At 35.9% G+C, this 16,546-nt stretch overlaps 1 protein-coding gene and 1 long non-coding RNA gene across 3 annotated transcripts; both read left to right on the forward strand.

The window, feature by feature from the left end:
* The first annotated feature begins 2,684 nt into the window (after positions 1–2,684).
* Positions 2,685–4,480, forward strand: LOC145790198 (uncharacterized). Its single transcript, XR_014328863.1, has 2 exons — positions 2,685–2,849; positions 4,173–4,480. It is a non-coding gene; the product is annotated as an uncharacterized LOC145790198 (long non-coding RNA).
* Positions 4,481–8,835: 4,355 nt separating this feature from the next.
* Positions 8,836–14,386, forward strand: LOC114267772 (basic helix loop helix (bHLH) DNA-binding superfamily protein). Of its 2 annotated transcripts, XM_082888331.1 has the most exons (3): positions 8,875–8,972; positions 9,188–9,290; positions 10,433–14,386. In XM_082888331.1, exon 3 carries the CDS (start codon positions 10,468–10,470, stop codon positions 14,275–14,277), a length of 3,810 nt encoding a protein of 1,269 aa, XP_082744457.1. In that variant the 5' UTR covers positions 8,875–8,972; positions 9,188–9,290; positions 10,433–10,467; the 3' UTR covers positions 14,278–14,386. The 2 variants fall into 2 exon arrangements, with proteins under 2 accessions (XP_082744455.1, XP_082744457.1); XM_082888329.1 differs by lacking the exon at positions 9,188–9,290 and having other exon boundaries at positions 8,836–8,972.
* The last annotated feature ends 2,160 nt before the right edge of the window (positions 14,387–16,546 follow it).

Consider the following 16,546-nt stretch of genomic DNA (forward strand, 5'->3'; position numbering starts at 1 on the left):
GTCATGATGACTGACCGTGGCCAACCGAGTGGAGCCCTATAAACAGTGTCCTCTCCACCCATTCTCTCTCTCTCACTTTGCACCCACTCTCCCAATCTACCACATGGCCAACCGACTCACAATAATATATCTTATCCCAACTTTCATCATTAACCACACCAGCACTCACTTCCCTCTTTTTTATTTCTTTATTTTACACACTTTTCCACGGAAAGTGAGCCAGCTCTTTTTAAATAATTTTTCATAACATTTTTATTTAAAAAAAAAAAAAAAAACAACCAAAACCAAACAATTTCCAATTTGCACAACAAACCATATTTTATTCATCTCAGAGATCAACCCCGATCACATTTTTTACACACAAAAAAAAAAAAACAAAAAAAAACAAAAAAAAAAAAAACGAATTGTTTTCTTTTCTGCAGACAACCACCACATCTACAGGCCGGATTTTTTTTTTTTCTCTACTCTGCCGCCGGTCTTTTCTTCTTGCCCCCGTCCTGGGCGGCCCTTGCCGGTGTTGCCTCCGTGTTTCCCACTCCACTGGGCACGATCACTACTCCCTGCTCCTCCACTGCAGCATATGGCGGCCCTCCAAATCGGAACATCACGGTGGCCTTCCGCTTCAGCTCCTTGTTTTCTGCCCTTAGCACGCTTATCTCTGCTCGCGCATCCTTATACATGCGTTGGAGCAGAGCCAGCTGGGCATTTACATGCTGCACCTCATTTGTCCTACTCTGCAGTCGGTTCGACAAGTTTGTGACCGCCGTCATGCTTTCCACACATGCCTTCAAAGTATACTGATTAGCCTCCACATCCGTTTGCACTGCCATTTTTTGCTCCACCGACTGCATCGGAAAGTTCAGCGGAGCAAACCCAGCAGTGTTTGGTTGAGGTTCACTGGCCACCGCACCAGTTCTCTCTCCTGTGGACTCGTTGAGGTCGGGAAAGAGGGTGAGCAGCCCGCGGGACGACGAAGCCATTTTCTGGGCAACAGCAACAGAGTGTTACAGACTATCTCTCTCAGCAAAACGACCTCTCTTTCTCAGCAAAATGAAGAATTTTTCAGAGGTTTCTCTCAGTTTTTCTGTCTCAGTTTCTGCCTCCTCCGCTTCGGTTTATAACGACCATGACATAGAGACAGCCACGCGCATCGCGCGCCTTTTGACGCCGATAACCTGGCACGCCTTTTCATGGCACACCTTTTCATGACTCGGGCACGTCTTTTGATGACACGCCTTTTGATGACACACCTTTTGAGGGCACGACTTTTGAGGGCTCGATATCTACATCCATGTATATCTTTTGGGCAGCCTATATACACACTCATACAGTGTCTTCTACACCGGTCAGCTTTATCAATCCCTTTTCAACCTCAAATAGGTTTTTATCTTCACACCTATTTGAGTTTGAGGGGGGGTTATACACAGTATCATGTATAAGTCGCTCATGGCGCACTCCCTAAGTCGCCCCCTTGGTGCACCACCACAACCTTGCTACATCGGTCCGACATGACCTCGTAAACTGTCCTGCTACAACGGTCCGACATGACCCCGTAAACTGTCCTGCTACATCGGTCCGACATGACCTCGTAAACTGTCCTGCTACAACGGTCCGACATGACCCCGTAAACTGTCCTGCTACATCGGTCCGACATGACCCCGTAAACTGTCCTGCTACATCGGTCCGACATGACCCCGTAAACTGTCCTGCTACAACGGTCCGACATGACCCCGTAAACTGTCTTCTACACCGGTCCGACATGACCCCGTAAACTGTCCTGCTACATCGGTCCGACATGACCCCGTAAACTGTCTTCTACATCGGTCCGACATGACCCCATAAACTGTCTTCTACATCGGTCTGACACGACCACACAGTGTCTGCTACAACGGTCCGACATGACCCCGTAAACTGTCTGCTACAACGGTCCGACATGACCCCATAAACTGTCTGCTACATCGGTCTGACACGACCATACCGTGTCTCCTATCCTGTTTTATTTTTCAGTTTATTTTTCTGTTTTGTGACTCTCTCCAAACTCAAGTTAGCTAGTGCCTATCCTCCTTGAGTTTGAGGGGGGCTGTTAATGTACACCTCCTACACCACTAAAACCTACCACTACCACTACACACCTCCACTACTCCTCACCCACTCCACCTACCACCTCCACTTTACCTACTACCACCACCCACTCTACACCTACTACTCCCAAAACCTCTCTATATATAGGACTTGTAATATACAGATAAAAATATCAATATACACAACAATCTTACATCAATTTGATTTATCAATGCGATAATATGAATTAATTTGAAAATATCTGATGAGATTACAATTTCGAGATTGAAATTGACGACCATAATGGATTCAGAAACCGAAATTGGATACATGATATGCTAATGGAAATTTTTAGAATCATTTGGGACATTTAATTAAAAACTAATTTCGTCTGATTTGCTAATTTTAATAGGTTGGAATTAAATAATTAAATAAGAATTAGAGCTTAATATACATTAGTATAATTTAATTTAGTATAATTAAAATTATAAGATAATGAGATGAATTTAATTTGAGGGAAATTAATCCCAATTAAATAATATAATATTAAAGCCTAAAATATATATAATCAAAAGAAGTAGTGTGTTGCCATAAATTGAATAAGAAAGAGAGAGGTAGGTTAGTGGGTATTGCTGGTTTCACACTACACATACACGTAGAGAGAGAGAGAGAGAGAGAGAGAGAGAGAGAGACTTTGAGAATGTGAACTCAACAGAGATGAGAAGAGAAGGAAAAGAAAAGAGAGAACTAGAATTGAATTCCATTCCTCTATAATTTGTTCACTTAAGGTAAGAAATTATTCCAAATTCTTGATATTGATATTGAAGCTCTATTATACATCATCCACCAAGATACAAGTTTAAATGAATTGAATTTGTCCTTAAATAGGAGATTTGCTCATGTAATTGAGAGCTTAGGGCATGCATGTGAAAACATTGAAGAATTGATCAATTTAACTCATAATCCTTACATGCATGACATATTTTCAAGAGAACAATGATTCTAAACTTATTTTCAAATATGATTCATGGAGTTTAAGGAGAAATTAAGCATGAATTATAGCTTGGGTTCAAGAAAATAGATGTTTCATGAAATTGAGTTTTAAAAATGGAAGAATGAGTTTAATTTGATATTTAGAATCTTATAAGAATTCAATTAAAAATCTGATTTAGGTTCATAAACTTAGATGTGGTCAAATTAAGCCTTAATTGAAAATTAATTAAATTCAATTGAAATTGAGGTAGGCTTAAGATTATTGAAATAAATGTGAAAATTAATTATTTGGGCCTTGATTTGCTTGAAAATAAAGTTGAAATTGCAAAATGTGTATATTTATGAGTTTCTGATTCAGTAATTTAAATATGACTGAATAATTGTAATTTAATGTGTATGAGCCTAATTTAAATTTAATTGTGTAATTAGTGAATTTAATAAGAGTTGTTATATGATTAGATTATTTATATTTAATTAGTTTAGTTAATACATGACTAAACATGTTTTAATTAGAGGTTAAAGGAAATTAATAATCTAATTAATTCTTAATTCTAGTCATTCATATTTAAAAGCTTAAGTGAACTAAATATGTTTAAGATGATTGTGTATCGTGCAATGCATATTTGTGATTGTAGGTCATGAGTCAAGGACTGCTTGACCAACCGTTCTGAAAGTCCACTGTGAGTAACGTTATTGTAAAGATATGTTCATATGAATTATATTTCAAATGTGATTTCATAAGTTATAATTTCTAAAATAATATTTGTTTACGTGAACGAATGTCCTATGTTTGAAATCTATTATAACATCCACAGATAGTCTTAAGTCATGGGGGACGGCATGTTAATGTAAGTCCATGATATATATGTGATTACAAGATCTCGTTAGCCACTTCATTGTGGTGATATGTGTTTAATCGGTATTCGGAACCAATTACTCTAGTCGGAAGACGATATGTGATATGTTCTGTGATATGTATGTTCTGATATGAGACTAATATGAATGATTGTGTCATGATTTATTTTACAGATATGATATATTTGAAATTTGTTCACTAACCCTTTTACTTTAATGTTATTCACTGGGTTTTAACTCACTGTTTATATATATATGTATAGGTGAGCGTTCTGGAGGACGAGTCTAGAAGGAGTCTTTAGCAGAGCTACCGTTTTGAAGCCTACCGCGTGGTTTTGAATGCCTCAGAGTTGAGGCTAGGCCTAGAAGGCAATTGTCAGGCTTTTGATCGTGAAATAAATTTTTATTATGTGCATATGTTATATATAAGATGTTAAGTTACAAGTTATGTATTGAATGTGGGCAAATTAACGTTTTTGCATGTAAATATTTGTTCATATAAATGCACAACTCATTAGACTATTGGTGTTTTTGAATATTGCTTCCACTAGCCCTAATTATTTTTTTATTGTACAAGAAGGCCTTTTGTAATCTCAGATTACTGACCGGTTACGATACCAAATTTAAAGGGGCGGGTTTGGGTAATGAAGCATTTAGTTTGGTTTCTTTAGATCTATCACCAACCTCACACCAAAAATTTAAAATTGTTTATTTTGTGACTTTTTTTTTATGTAGATTATTTATATAAAGAAATAAATTTATCTAATAATTATAGTATATAATTTTATTATTTTTATCTTAAAAAATATATAATATATTTTAAAATTATGCTTATCTATCTTTCAAGACATACAATAAAATTATTTAATTATTATTATCGAATCAATCCATTTTTTTTTTAAAGATTAGCTGCACATAAAAATCTACAATATACTCTCTTCGTCCCAAAATATTAGTCTATTTTTTCATTTTTTATTGTCTCAAAATATTAGTCTCTTTTAAAAAATCAAATAATAAAAGAATAAGAATTTATTATTTTACCGTTCTTTTAAATAATTAATAACACAAAAAGTATAATTATGACAATTGAAATTTTCAAAAAAATATATTATCAAAGGGAAATTTTAGCAAATTAATATTTTTAAAATGTAATAATTATACTATTAAAAAAAGTTTGATTCCCCAAAAAGAACTATTATTTTGAGATGGAAAAAGTAATAAAGATAATACTAACCATTGTCTTTACGGCATCAGTTGAGTTTCAAAAATATATTAACACACTTAATTATGTAAAAAGTGTATAAATATATAAAAAGTACATTAAAATTTTAATTTTTTTTAAATTTGTATTTGACTCTTAACGAACACTCTACCCTCAGGCCTTGTTATTTTGCCAAATTAAATTGTAATAAGAATAGTGAAATTGAGTGATAAAATTATTAGTATGATACTATTAAATTAAATATGTAAAGTGGTAGTAGATTACATATGTAATTGTATTTATTTGTCTACTAATTTGGTGGTATTAGTTGTTTAAAATTAAATTTATGAATTTAAGTAAAAAAATCTTCAATATGTGGCGTCATTATTATTATTATTATTATTTTTGAACACGGAACGAAATAGCATATATATTAGCCATAGGGTAAAACAGCTACAGATTTTGCAAGTTTGTGTGCTGGTTCGACCAACAACCTGTCCACTTTAGTTATACATAGAAATAGAAAAGCAGAACTTAAAACCAAAATATCTTGTACTACTAAATCTACCTCCCAATCTAAACTACGTTTTTGTTTATAGTTATCAACTAAAACTTTACAATCAATAAAAATAGTTAGGCATTTAATCTTCATCATGACAGCCCACTTAATAGCCTCCAAAAAGAGCTCTTGCTTCCGCCAATAATGGTGAGGACAACTAAGTGGATATCGCTCGTCGGTATACTTGCATTTGATCTTCATCAAAACAAACCCATGCTAGGCCCGCTGCTCCATTACTTTGCTGTCATGCTCCATCCACCACACACAAGTAAAAAGTTGAAAATCATCAGAAGCCACACAATTATTTACAATAACACAACAGTTATTAGATGATGAGATACTCAGCTGTGAATGCGTATAGTCCGAGCTAGCATTGGTTACATCTATGTTACTAGTAGACCATTGCAATTTAAATTCATCAACCAGACATAAAGTCTGTTCGATTGACAATTGTTCATTTTCAAAAATCTTCATGTTACGCTGTCTCCAAATTGCCCAAAGAATGGCTATGGAATGGGGAATGATCTCATCCTCATGAACAGTTTTAACCCACTCCGTCCACCAGGTAGTAAACCCAACAGGGTGACCTACCGAGAAATCCAACCCCAAAATGGTGCCCCTCCATACACGTTAAGATCATAGACTCTCAAAGAAAACATGCTCTCTCGTTTCCTCAGTTTAGCCACATCTAGCACATAATGTATCCAGTGGTATGCCTCTCCTTCTAAGCTGCCATTGTACCGGAAGAATGTTATGAAGGCATTTCCAAAGAAACAAGCCCAATTTAGAAGGCAAGTTTATCTTCCACAATTTTTTCCAAACTAAAGGATGAATTTCATTTCCGCAATGATTACCCTTTTGTCTATGTTTAATAGCAGGCCAATAACCCGATTTAACCGAAAAAATCCCATTTTTAGTGTTGGTCCATACCAATTTATCTGGGCAAGAAACTAAAGGAATGTGTATTCCTGATATCAAGGGGACCACTGTTGCTGAAAATAACCAAGCAAGCAGATCACCTCTCCAACAATTGTTTGGAAAGTCTATCAAATGTGCCATTTTCATTGTTGGAAAATATTTGGACAGCCCTATACCTCACACTGGATTGATTTGCCCTGGAATCCAAGAATCCTCTAATGGGTTTATAGACTGTCCATTGCCAACCCTCCAAACTAACCCTCCCTTCAACAAATCCCTACCCCACATTATACTTTTCCATCCCCAAGACGCAGCTTTAAAACACTAACTTCAAGAAAAATTTTGTGGGAGCTATATTTCCCTAAAAATACTGTAGCAAACAAAGAATTCGGATTGGAAATTAAGGCCTCGTTTGGCAACAGGTCGGTTTAGCCAAAAAGTCAAAAAACCAACAATCCATACCAAAAAGTCAAAGATTCTCTTTTCTCTCTACTTTTTGCACATATTTTCGTAAAAAATCAAAAAGTCATCTCAAACATACTAATTTTTTTTAGCTCATATTTTAACCAAATAGCCAAAAAATTATTAAATTAGCATGTTTCCAAACGAGGTCTAACTGACAAGCTTGCTTTGCTAAGAGCGCCTGATTAAAACAACCCAAATCGAGCCCTCCCTCATTCTTAGGTAAATACAAACTATCCCATTTTTTCCAGAAAACTCCATGGCTCAAATTTGATTGCCATAAAAAACAACGAATAATGACTTTCATCTTCTGAAGAACCTCACTTGGAAGTTTAAAAACGGACATTATATATATGGGTACAACTTGTAATACATGTTTAGCCATAATGCATCTACCAGCAAAATTTAATAGCTGACATTTCCATCCTTACAACTTGCATGAAATTTTATCAACCAAAATTTTAAAGACCTCACTTTTAGACCTCCCAGACAAATTGAAAGACGCTCCAAAATAAATTCCAGGATTGGGTACCACTTTAAATCTAAAAATAGATTCCAATACGTACCTTTCTCGGCCACTAAATTTGAGGCTTGTATACAACCCAGACTTAGTAATATTAATTCTTAGCCTAGATTGCTCACAAAAAACATTTAAAAGCCATTGTAAACGCCATACCTTCTCTCCTTTAAATTGCATAAATAAAAAACAATCATCAACAAACATTAAATGAGAAACTGGAGGTGAATGCTTACTAATAGCAATACCTCTACAAATACCTTTCTGTGCAAAACTATTTAACCCCTCAAATAATGCTTGCATAACAATAATGAACAAATAAGGCGACAAAGGATTCCCTTGCCTCAACCTAGCTTGCGGAGTAAAAAATTCTGAGGATTGACCATTGAGTAAAACAGAAAAAGAAACTGTGAAAATACATTGATGTATTAGGTGAACCCAATGATTACTAAATCCTATACACTGAAGTATAAAAAGTAAAAATTCCCAATTGACACGATCATAGTCTTTATTCATGTCTAACTTTAATCCAAAAAACACTTTACGCCCTTTTTTTAGTATGTCTAATAAATTCAATCAACTCATGGGCAATCAAAATATTATCAAAAATAATACAGCCCTTAAGAAAAGCACTTGGTTAGGGGCAATTAAATCAGGCAACACCTCACACAATCTATTGGCCAATGCAAAATTAATTCTCCTTTGAGGGGATTCCTAATCACATGATACTATGACATTTTTACAAAACAAATATAATCAATGTACAATTATCAAATTATTAATCTAATCCAACAAACGTGACATAAATAATTCAAGGGTAAATTACAAATGTATTTCTTGAAATTTATTTAAAATATTAATTGTCATTAATTAATCATTGAGTCAATTAATGATTTGTAATAATATCAGTAATATATTTTAATTAATACTTATAATAATTTCATTGTTATATCGGAGACTAGTTTTTTTTTTTTTTTTTTGTTAACAATATTAAATAACAAATTTAAATATATATATATATATTTTTTTTTTTTTTTGAGACCCACCAGACATAATTTATAGGTGTAATTCAAATCATCATACACATGGACCACAATCCCAAACTATACCGGCATGCCATTAAAAATAAATTATTACAGACCCAAAAAAAAGTTGAAAATAATTTTTTAATATCCGAATTATTTAACCCAGAAGAAAAGCATGGATCCGTGACTAACGGCCTCAAACGACAAACGGCAAATTGAGCCGTCAAAATCTCCGTCAACGAAATTCAAATCTAAAATCCACAACGGCTCTCTGAAACCACCACCACCACACTCTGCTCCCACTTTTTCTCTCTACTTTCTCATTCACATAACTCTCAAAACATTTTCAATTTCGTGGTCGATCCCTAATGTCACGACGAGGTACGTCCTCTTTCTCTCTCTCTCCATTATTATTATATGATTTTTCTGTTTGGTTGCTGAGAAATTTCACTGAAAATATGATATATTGGAACATTGTAACTTCTTGTTGGGATTTTTTTATCAATTGATTTGTTTTCTTCCCCACTTACTTTTTTCTTTTTTTTTTCCATTCTAAACCTTCTTTGGGTTTTTTTAATTTTTTCTTTATTTTTCAGTTATTTGAAAATTTCTTGGAGTTTACGGTTTCTTGTCTCTCAAATAGTTGGATCGTCCACAAGAAATCCTGCAATTAATAACAGAGAAAAACAAAAACTATATGTAAGTTCAAATGTTGCAATCCTGAAACTAGTTTAAGCATTACAAAGGGAAAGGGTGTTTTGAAGAAACCATACTCTCTCTCTCTCCCTCTTTTTTTTTTTTTTTTTTTTTGCAATTCTTGATTTATTTAAAATCCAAATTGTTTCTAGTATTCTCACATGAATTACTTCCCCATTTCTTTGGAAGAATATACGTCAAAACATGAGACTAAAAAAAGTTCTCTCATTTATGATTAACTGTCAATTTTTAATTTTTTTTACTGCATAGTTTGCCAATTTTTCTGAATTTAAGAAACATGACTCCTAATTTCATATGCCCAACAAGGTTTTGTGTAATTGATATAGAGTTTTCTTATATCTATATATATAGGGCTTTGAAATGGGTATTCTCTTTGCCATTATTACATTTTTCCATAGAGATGTGGAAGTACGAGACTTATTACTTTCTAGTAAAATACTTGATTTGCGTTCCTTATTATCAGTAAAGTTATCAATATTTGTTGGAATGAAGTTGCTTTTGTTGACATGAGGTCTTTTTTCTTTGTATCAATAATAGAATGTTTATTTGTTGTTCTAGTTACATCAATTTGTCATTTGAGAATGTTTGTTCCTTAAAATTGTTTTTTTTCTTTGAAGGAAACTATAGTTATAAAGGAAAAAAAAAATTAGGGTAAACTACCAATTGACCCTAATAGTTGGACTTAATTCCCATCAAGTCCTATTGAAAATAAGTCTTGGTAAAATTGTTGCTAAAAATAATTTTTTTGTGACAATTTTTTGTATATGTCATTAAAAATTGACAATTAGTGACTTTTTTTTTTGTTATGATTTTTATAAATTGTCGCTAAAATTTACAATTAGTAACTTTTTTTATGACAAATTTTTTCCATAGGACTTATTAGACAATAAGTTCACTTAGGACCTACACGTAAGTACCCCAAAAAATTATGTGAAAATTTGGGTGTTTCAAGAGATGGAGAAATAAACATAGCACCTTGGTTTTTGAGCAATAAATTATATTTATTGGAATTTTGAGGTTTTCTATTTTGATATATTTGTGTATGGCATTAAGTTGTTTTGAATTTATTTTTATAGGTGTCTTGATTTTGACATCATATTAATTTTTTCTGATACTCAATACAGGTGTTATTTGAAATCTCTGTTGTGAAGCAAAGGAAATGGAAAGAGTCTGTGAAGAGCTTGATGAAGCAAAAGCCGAGATTGAAAAGCTCCGGGCAGAACACAAAATAAAAACCCAACTGTCTGAGAGCTTGAAGAGAGCCCATAACGAACAACTCATCAAAATTCAAGAGGCAAATGCAAAAATTCAGAAGCAAGCACAAGAAATCAGTGAGAAGGCAGATGAAATTTCCATCACAAAGCAAATGTACGAAGAGCTAAAGTCTAGTATGAGTGAGAAAGTGGCTATCATAAAAAATCTTAGCTCTGGAAATATCAAGCTTGGCATCAATTGTGACGAGAAGCTCAGGAAATGGGAAGAAGAAAAAAGGGAGCTAGTAGCGGCTTTAGATGTGGCTAATTCAAAGAACATGGATCAGGGGCAAAAACTTCATGCATATAAGGAAGAGCTTAAAGGGCTTAAATCGCTCCTCTCTGCTTCAGAGGAGAAGTTTTTGGAAGCAGAGAAAAGAGCCAAAGAGTCCAAAGAACTGAGACACAGAGATGATATGTTGCACAAATTAGAGGAGGAAAACAGGAAGGTCCAAGATCAACTCAAATGGAAGAAAGAGCAGTTCAAACATCTAGAAGAAGCCCATGAAAAGCTTCGAGGACAGTTTAAAGCAAGTAAGAAAGAGTGGGAAACCGAGAAATCTGCATTGCTTGATGAGATTTCCGCCCTGCAAACAAATTTAGATTCTCAAACCAGAATTGCAGAAGGTCTTCAAAGCCGATTACAGATGTGCAACCAAGCTCTAGCTCATGAAGAGAGCCGAAGAAAGTGTCTGGAAGTTCAGCTTTCTGAAACTAAAACATGCTTTGACAGTGTTCTTGTGGAGTGTGAGGAAGCAAAGTCGAAAATCGAATGCTTGACTGATCAAAGGGACAAGGATATTGCGAGCCTGAGAGACTTGTTGGGCACAAAGGACATGATTCACAAAGAAATGGAATACCGAGTTGGAAGACTTGAGCAAGAGAATCAGGAGCTGCGATTATCCGTTAAAGAATTGCAGGAAGCTCAGATTCAGGAGGCAGGAAGTTCTTCACTGTCAAAGTTACGGAACAAGCTCAAAAGGTTGGAGCACATACACAAGGACTGTTCTAAAAATCTCAGCGCCAAAGAAGATGAATGGAGCTCGAAATTGGAAAAAAAGGAAGTGGACTTGACTCACTGCAGGTATGAGTTAGAGAGAAAAGATACAGTTATAAAGGAACTCCAAACTGAGTTGGAAAGTTGTCATTCTTCGATCATGCATTTGGAGTTACAGAATGAGGAGACCTCTCTCATGTTATTTGTGTTGAAATCAGGAATTTTGGAAGCTCGATTAAAGCTTTCCAATGAGATGTGTGATATGGATCTGAAAAACAGTGAGAGAGAAGAGGCGGTTTCTCTTCTTAAGAAACTGTTGGAGATAAAGAGTGCTGCTCTTGTTGAAACCCAAAGAAATATTGAAGAAGGTCATGAGAAGATGGCATCTCTGTTGAGCAAGCTTGAGTCCTTAAGTCTTATAGAGCAACAGCAACTTCAATTGCAAGATGAGCTTGAGAGGCACAAGGAAATGCTCAAGGAATCATCCGAATGTCAACTTCACTTGAAAGAGCAAGCTTTACTGATGAAAAGTGACTCAGAAAACAGTGAGAGAGAAGAGAAGGTTTCACTTCTTATGAAGCAGTTGGAGATTAAGAGTGCTGCTCTTGTTGAAGCCCAAAGAACTATTGAAGAAGACCATGAGAAGATGGCATCTCTGTTGAGCAAGCTTGAGTCCTTAAGTCTTATAGAGCAACAGCAACTTCAATTGCAAGATGAGCCTGAGAGGCACAAGGAAAGGCTCAAGGAATCATCCGAATGTCAACTTCATTTGAAAGAGCAAGCTTTGCTGATGAAAAGTGACTCGGAAAACAGTGAGAGAGAAGAGAAGGTTTCACTTCTTATGAAGCAGTTGGAGATTAAGAGTGCTGCTCTTGTTGAAGCCCAAAGAACTATTGAAGAAGACCATGAGAAGATGGCATCTTTGTTGAGCAAGATTGAGTCCTTAAGTCTTGTAGAGCGACAGCAACTCCAATTGCAAGATGAGCTTGAGAGGCACAAGGAAACGCTCAAGGAATCATCCGAATGTCAACTTCACTTGAAAGAGCAAGCTTTGCTGATGAAAAGTGACTCGGAAAACAGTGAGAGAGAAGAGAAGGTTTCACTTCTTATGAAACAGTTGGAGATTAAGAGTGCTGCTCTTGTTGAAGCCCAAAGAAATATTGAAGAAGATCATGAGAAGATGGCATCTTTGATGAGCAAGATTGAGTCCTCAAGTCTTATAGAGCAACAGCAACTTCAATTGCAAGATGAGCTTGAGAGGCAAAAGGAAATGCTCAAGGAATCATCCGTATGTCAACTTCACTTGAAAGAGCAAGCTTTGCTGATGAAAAGTGACTTGGAAAACAGTGAGAGAGAAGTGAAAGTTTCATTTCTTATGAAACAGTTGGAGATTAAGAGTGCTGCTCTTGCTGAAGCCCAAAGAAATATTGAAGAAGATCATGAAAAGATGGCATTTTTGTTGAGCAAGATTGAGTCCTTAAGGCTTATAGAGCAACAGCAACTTCAATTGCAAGATGAGCTTGAGAGGCACAAGGAAATGCTCAAGGAATCATCTGAATGTCAACTTTGCTTGAAAGAGCAAGCTTTGTGGATGAAAAGTGACTTGAAAAAGGTTCATGAAGCCTTAAACAGAGCAAATGATGAACTCGCTGGGAAGTTCTGTGAAGGAAATGAACTTGAATTTGAATTGCAGATATGGAAATCCATTGCTCAACGATTTAAAGCTAACCTCGAAGAAAACCAGCGAATGCGTAAAGAAGTAGAAGTTTCTCTTCTTGAAGAAGTGGAGATTGAGGTCACTCTCAAACAAGAGAAAGAAAGTCTTGGCCATGCACTTGAAGAGAAAGACAGAAGAATAGATGATCTTCAGAGACAGCTTGTCTTCTTGGATAAAAAACTCAAGATTAGAGAAACAGGAAAAGAGAAGAAAAAGATACCCAATGGTCTCCAGAAAGAGATAGAGTGTCTGGAGCAAGAGTCGATGCAAAGAGAACTGGAAGGAGCGATTCTTGCTCATATCAATGCAGAGAGAAGCTATGAACACAAGAAAGATAATTTTCTCAGGCTTGTAGAAGAGAGAGATCAGAGAATAGATGATCTCCATCGACTTTTTATGTCAAGTCCAACGACATCTTTTTCGACACAGCTAGCAGAGAAGCAAGCAGAGCTTGATCTGGTGCACGGAGCTTGGGAGAAGATTGCAACATCTGCAGTTCTGAAGGAGATGGAAATTCAAGAGAAAGCATTGGTGTTGACAGAACTGGAAGATGATTTCAGTAACTTACAGAAGAAACTGGAGTCACACTTGTCTAGTTCAGAAGAGGAAGGAGAAGAGATTGCAACTGAACTGAAAGGGAAACAGTTAGAAATAAGGAAATTGACATCTGTAACCGACAAACTTGAAAGTGAAAACAGAACTTTGATTGAAGATGTAAAGAAGTTACTGTCTAATAGGGATAGTTTGTTGGATTTTATGGGAAGTGTAACTGAGAAGGTAAGTCAGTTCTCTGTTGAAGACATGCAGCTGATGAGAGTTTGGGAAAGGATTATGCAGAATTTTGATAATAATGGAAGGGGGATAGACTTGAAAGGCAATAATGATGATGACAATCTCTTTGATCCTTTAAAAGAGAACATGAATATTCATCACTCTTTGACAACAAAGAGAGTTGAAGCCACGACTGATGAAAGATCACCATTGAGAGCTCTCAACAATTAGATGCAACTGAGAAAAATAGCTATTTTCTATATAGCTTGTATTGTATTATGCTTCCTTGTATACTTGGTTTGGAACATCAGCATTCTATATATATGATTGATTTACACAATATTTGTTCATTGTTTCTATTTGAGTATCTCCTTTTTTATTTGTGATGAAATGTGTTGTGTTGCTATGCCTGAAACAAAATCAAGCATTCTCTTGGGGCTGTTGCTGAAACCTTTTTCATTAGAACTGGAAGCTTTTTATGTTTAAACCCTTGGTGATAGAACAACAATAGAGACTGCTAGAGGCTACTGAAGAGTCTTGTGCCATTACACACTGAAAACTGTTTTTGAAAAGAGTTTGCCAAACAATTTTTTGTGTTTTCTGGAAAATTAAACAAAAACCGAATACTCTATAGGTTTTTATTTTGATTTTCATATAGGTTTTGCTTTTATTGTTATGGATCATTTTGATTATTTGGATATTGTAAATTAGTTGTGTGAATAATGGTATTTTAAATCAATTGGGTCGTTAATAGCTATTGTTCTTATTATATTTAGAGTTAAAATAAGTACTATATCATATTGAATTGCTGAAATTGTTATTGAAATTGAAAAATCTAGAAATCCCCTAGATGTTGATTTGTGATTATGTATCAATTTTAAGCAGAGTATAACAATCCCAATCAAACAATCAAACAATCAAGACAAAGAGACAGTGATTTAACGTGGAAAAAAAACCACAATTGGACACCTCCAACTGTGATCAAAAAACCACGGGTAACAGCCACAAGAACAATCCACTAAGAAGAATTAAAGGAATTACACAGGTATACTCTCAATTACCTAGCGAATCCACAACGCCCAATTGAACCAACCTTTATGTGCCTCTTCCAACCCCATCTTCACCACGGAATTGTCTTTCTGATGAGCTACTCCGGATTCCACCAAAGCTTCAGGCTCGAATTCTTCAGAATCCACAACTGAAGAATAACTCTCTCTTTTGTGTATAACAAACAAACCTTTGATGTACTCTCTTTAGATCATGAGTTGAATACTCAATAAAAACATCAAAGAAAACTCCCAAAGTATCCCCAGATATAAACCCTAGAAACCAAAAAGAAGATCTGGAGAAGTTCCTCTAAAAACTGACCCATCACGCGAATTTATAGAATCTGTCTCGCGATCTCCGCTCGAGCTCAACACAGCCCGCTCGAGCGGACTAACCAAAAACTGCGTGCGAATAAACTGAGATGCGCTCGAGCGTAGGAGCATCCGCTCGAGCGTAAAATCACACATTCCAGTATTTTTACAGGCGACTGCAGAGATGCTGAGAGCTTCCAATCCACGCTCGAGCGCCCGATGTCCCGCTCGAGCGGACAGGCCAAAACTGGAAAATCTGGAAAAATAAAACATGATCGAATGGCAACTTTGAATGCATTTTTGCATTTTGCTTCGGGGGCGCTGCCCCTCAACCCCGCCGTGGCGCTGCCCCGGACCCGCCAAGGGGCGCTGCCCCCTGGACCCCCGCGAGCTGACCGGGCAGCTCGATCCCCGTCATAATCAGCGAAGTGGCAATCTTGAAAGCTTTATCATCACAAACTTCTCTGAAATGCTTGATTCGGGTTGGATTCGCATCTAACAACTTATAGCCTCACTGAAATAAAAATGCGAATAAAATTACAACTCAAAGGAGTTTTGTCAAACGGGATTGCCAAGAAATAAAACCTAACAGAAATTTATTAATTTTGAATTTGAATCAGCTAGAAGACTTTGGTTTGGTTCTGGTTTGATCCAATAGGTAGTTTGGTTCGGTCCCAAAATTCAGGGAACTGTTGGGATCAATTCCATTCATGATTGACTTCATAACCAAACCAAATTGAGCCGTGTACCTTGACTCTAGCCGGCCTTCAAGTTGTTGATCAGCTGTAATATAGCAGCCCTGTCCAGAATTCAGACCTCTGTTATACTTGGACTAACATTGAACAGGCTAGGTTTTACCTAAGAAATCAATAGCATACAAAAGTTGGGAGTTATGAACAGAGATATTGATCTTTCTCAACAAAATATATATCACCATCCAACTTACTGGTAGCTTAAGAGCTGCCTGGAGTACTGCACTCGACTTTTGTTGTTGAACATTGGCACCACCCCAAAGGCCTTTGATTAGGATGTACCATATTTGGATATGGTCAGAAGCTCTCTCTGGGAATACTTCATGCCATTTTAGAGTATTTCTACAGCAAGTTATATCATTCTTGCTGAAGCATAAATGAGTTCAATTA

The sequence above is a fragment of the Camellia sinensis genome, chromosome 1, assembly GCF_055761805.1.
Source record: "Camellia sinensis isolate YWXY chromosome 1, ASM5576180v1, whole genome shotgun sequence".
NCBI lineage: Eukaryota > Viridiplantae > Streptophyta > Magnoliopsida > Ericales > Theaceae > Camellia > Camellia sinensis.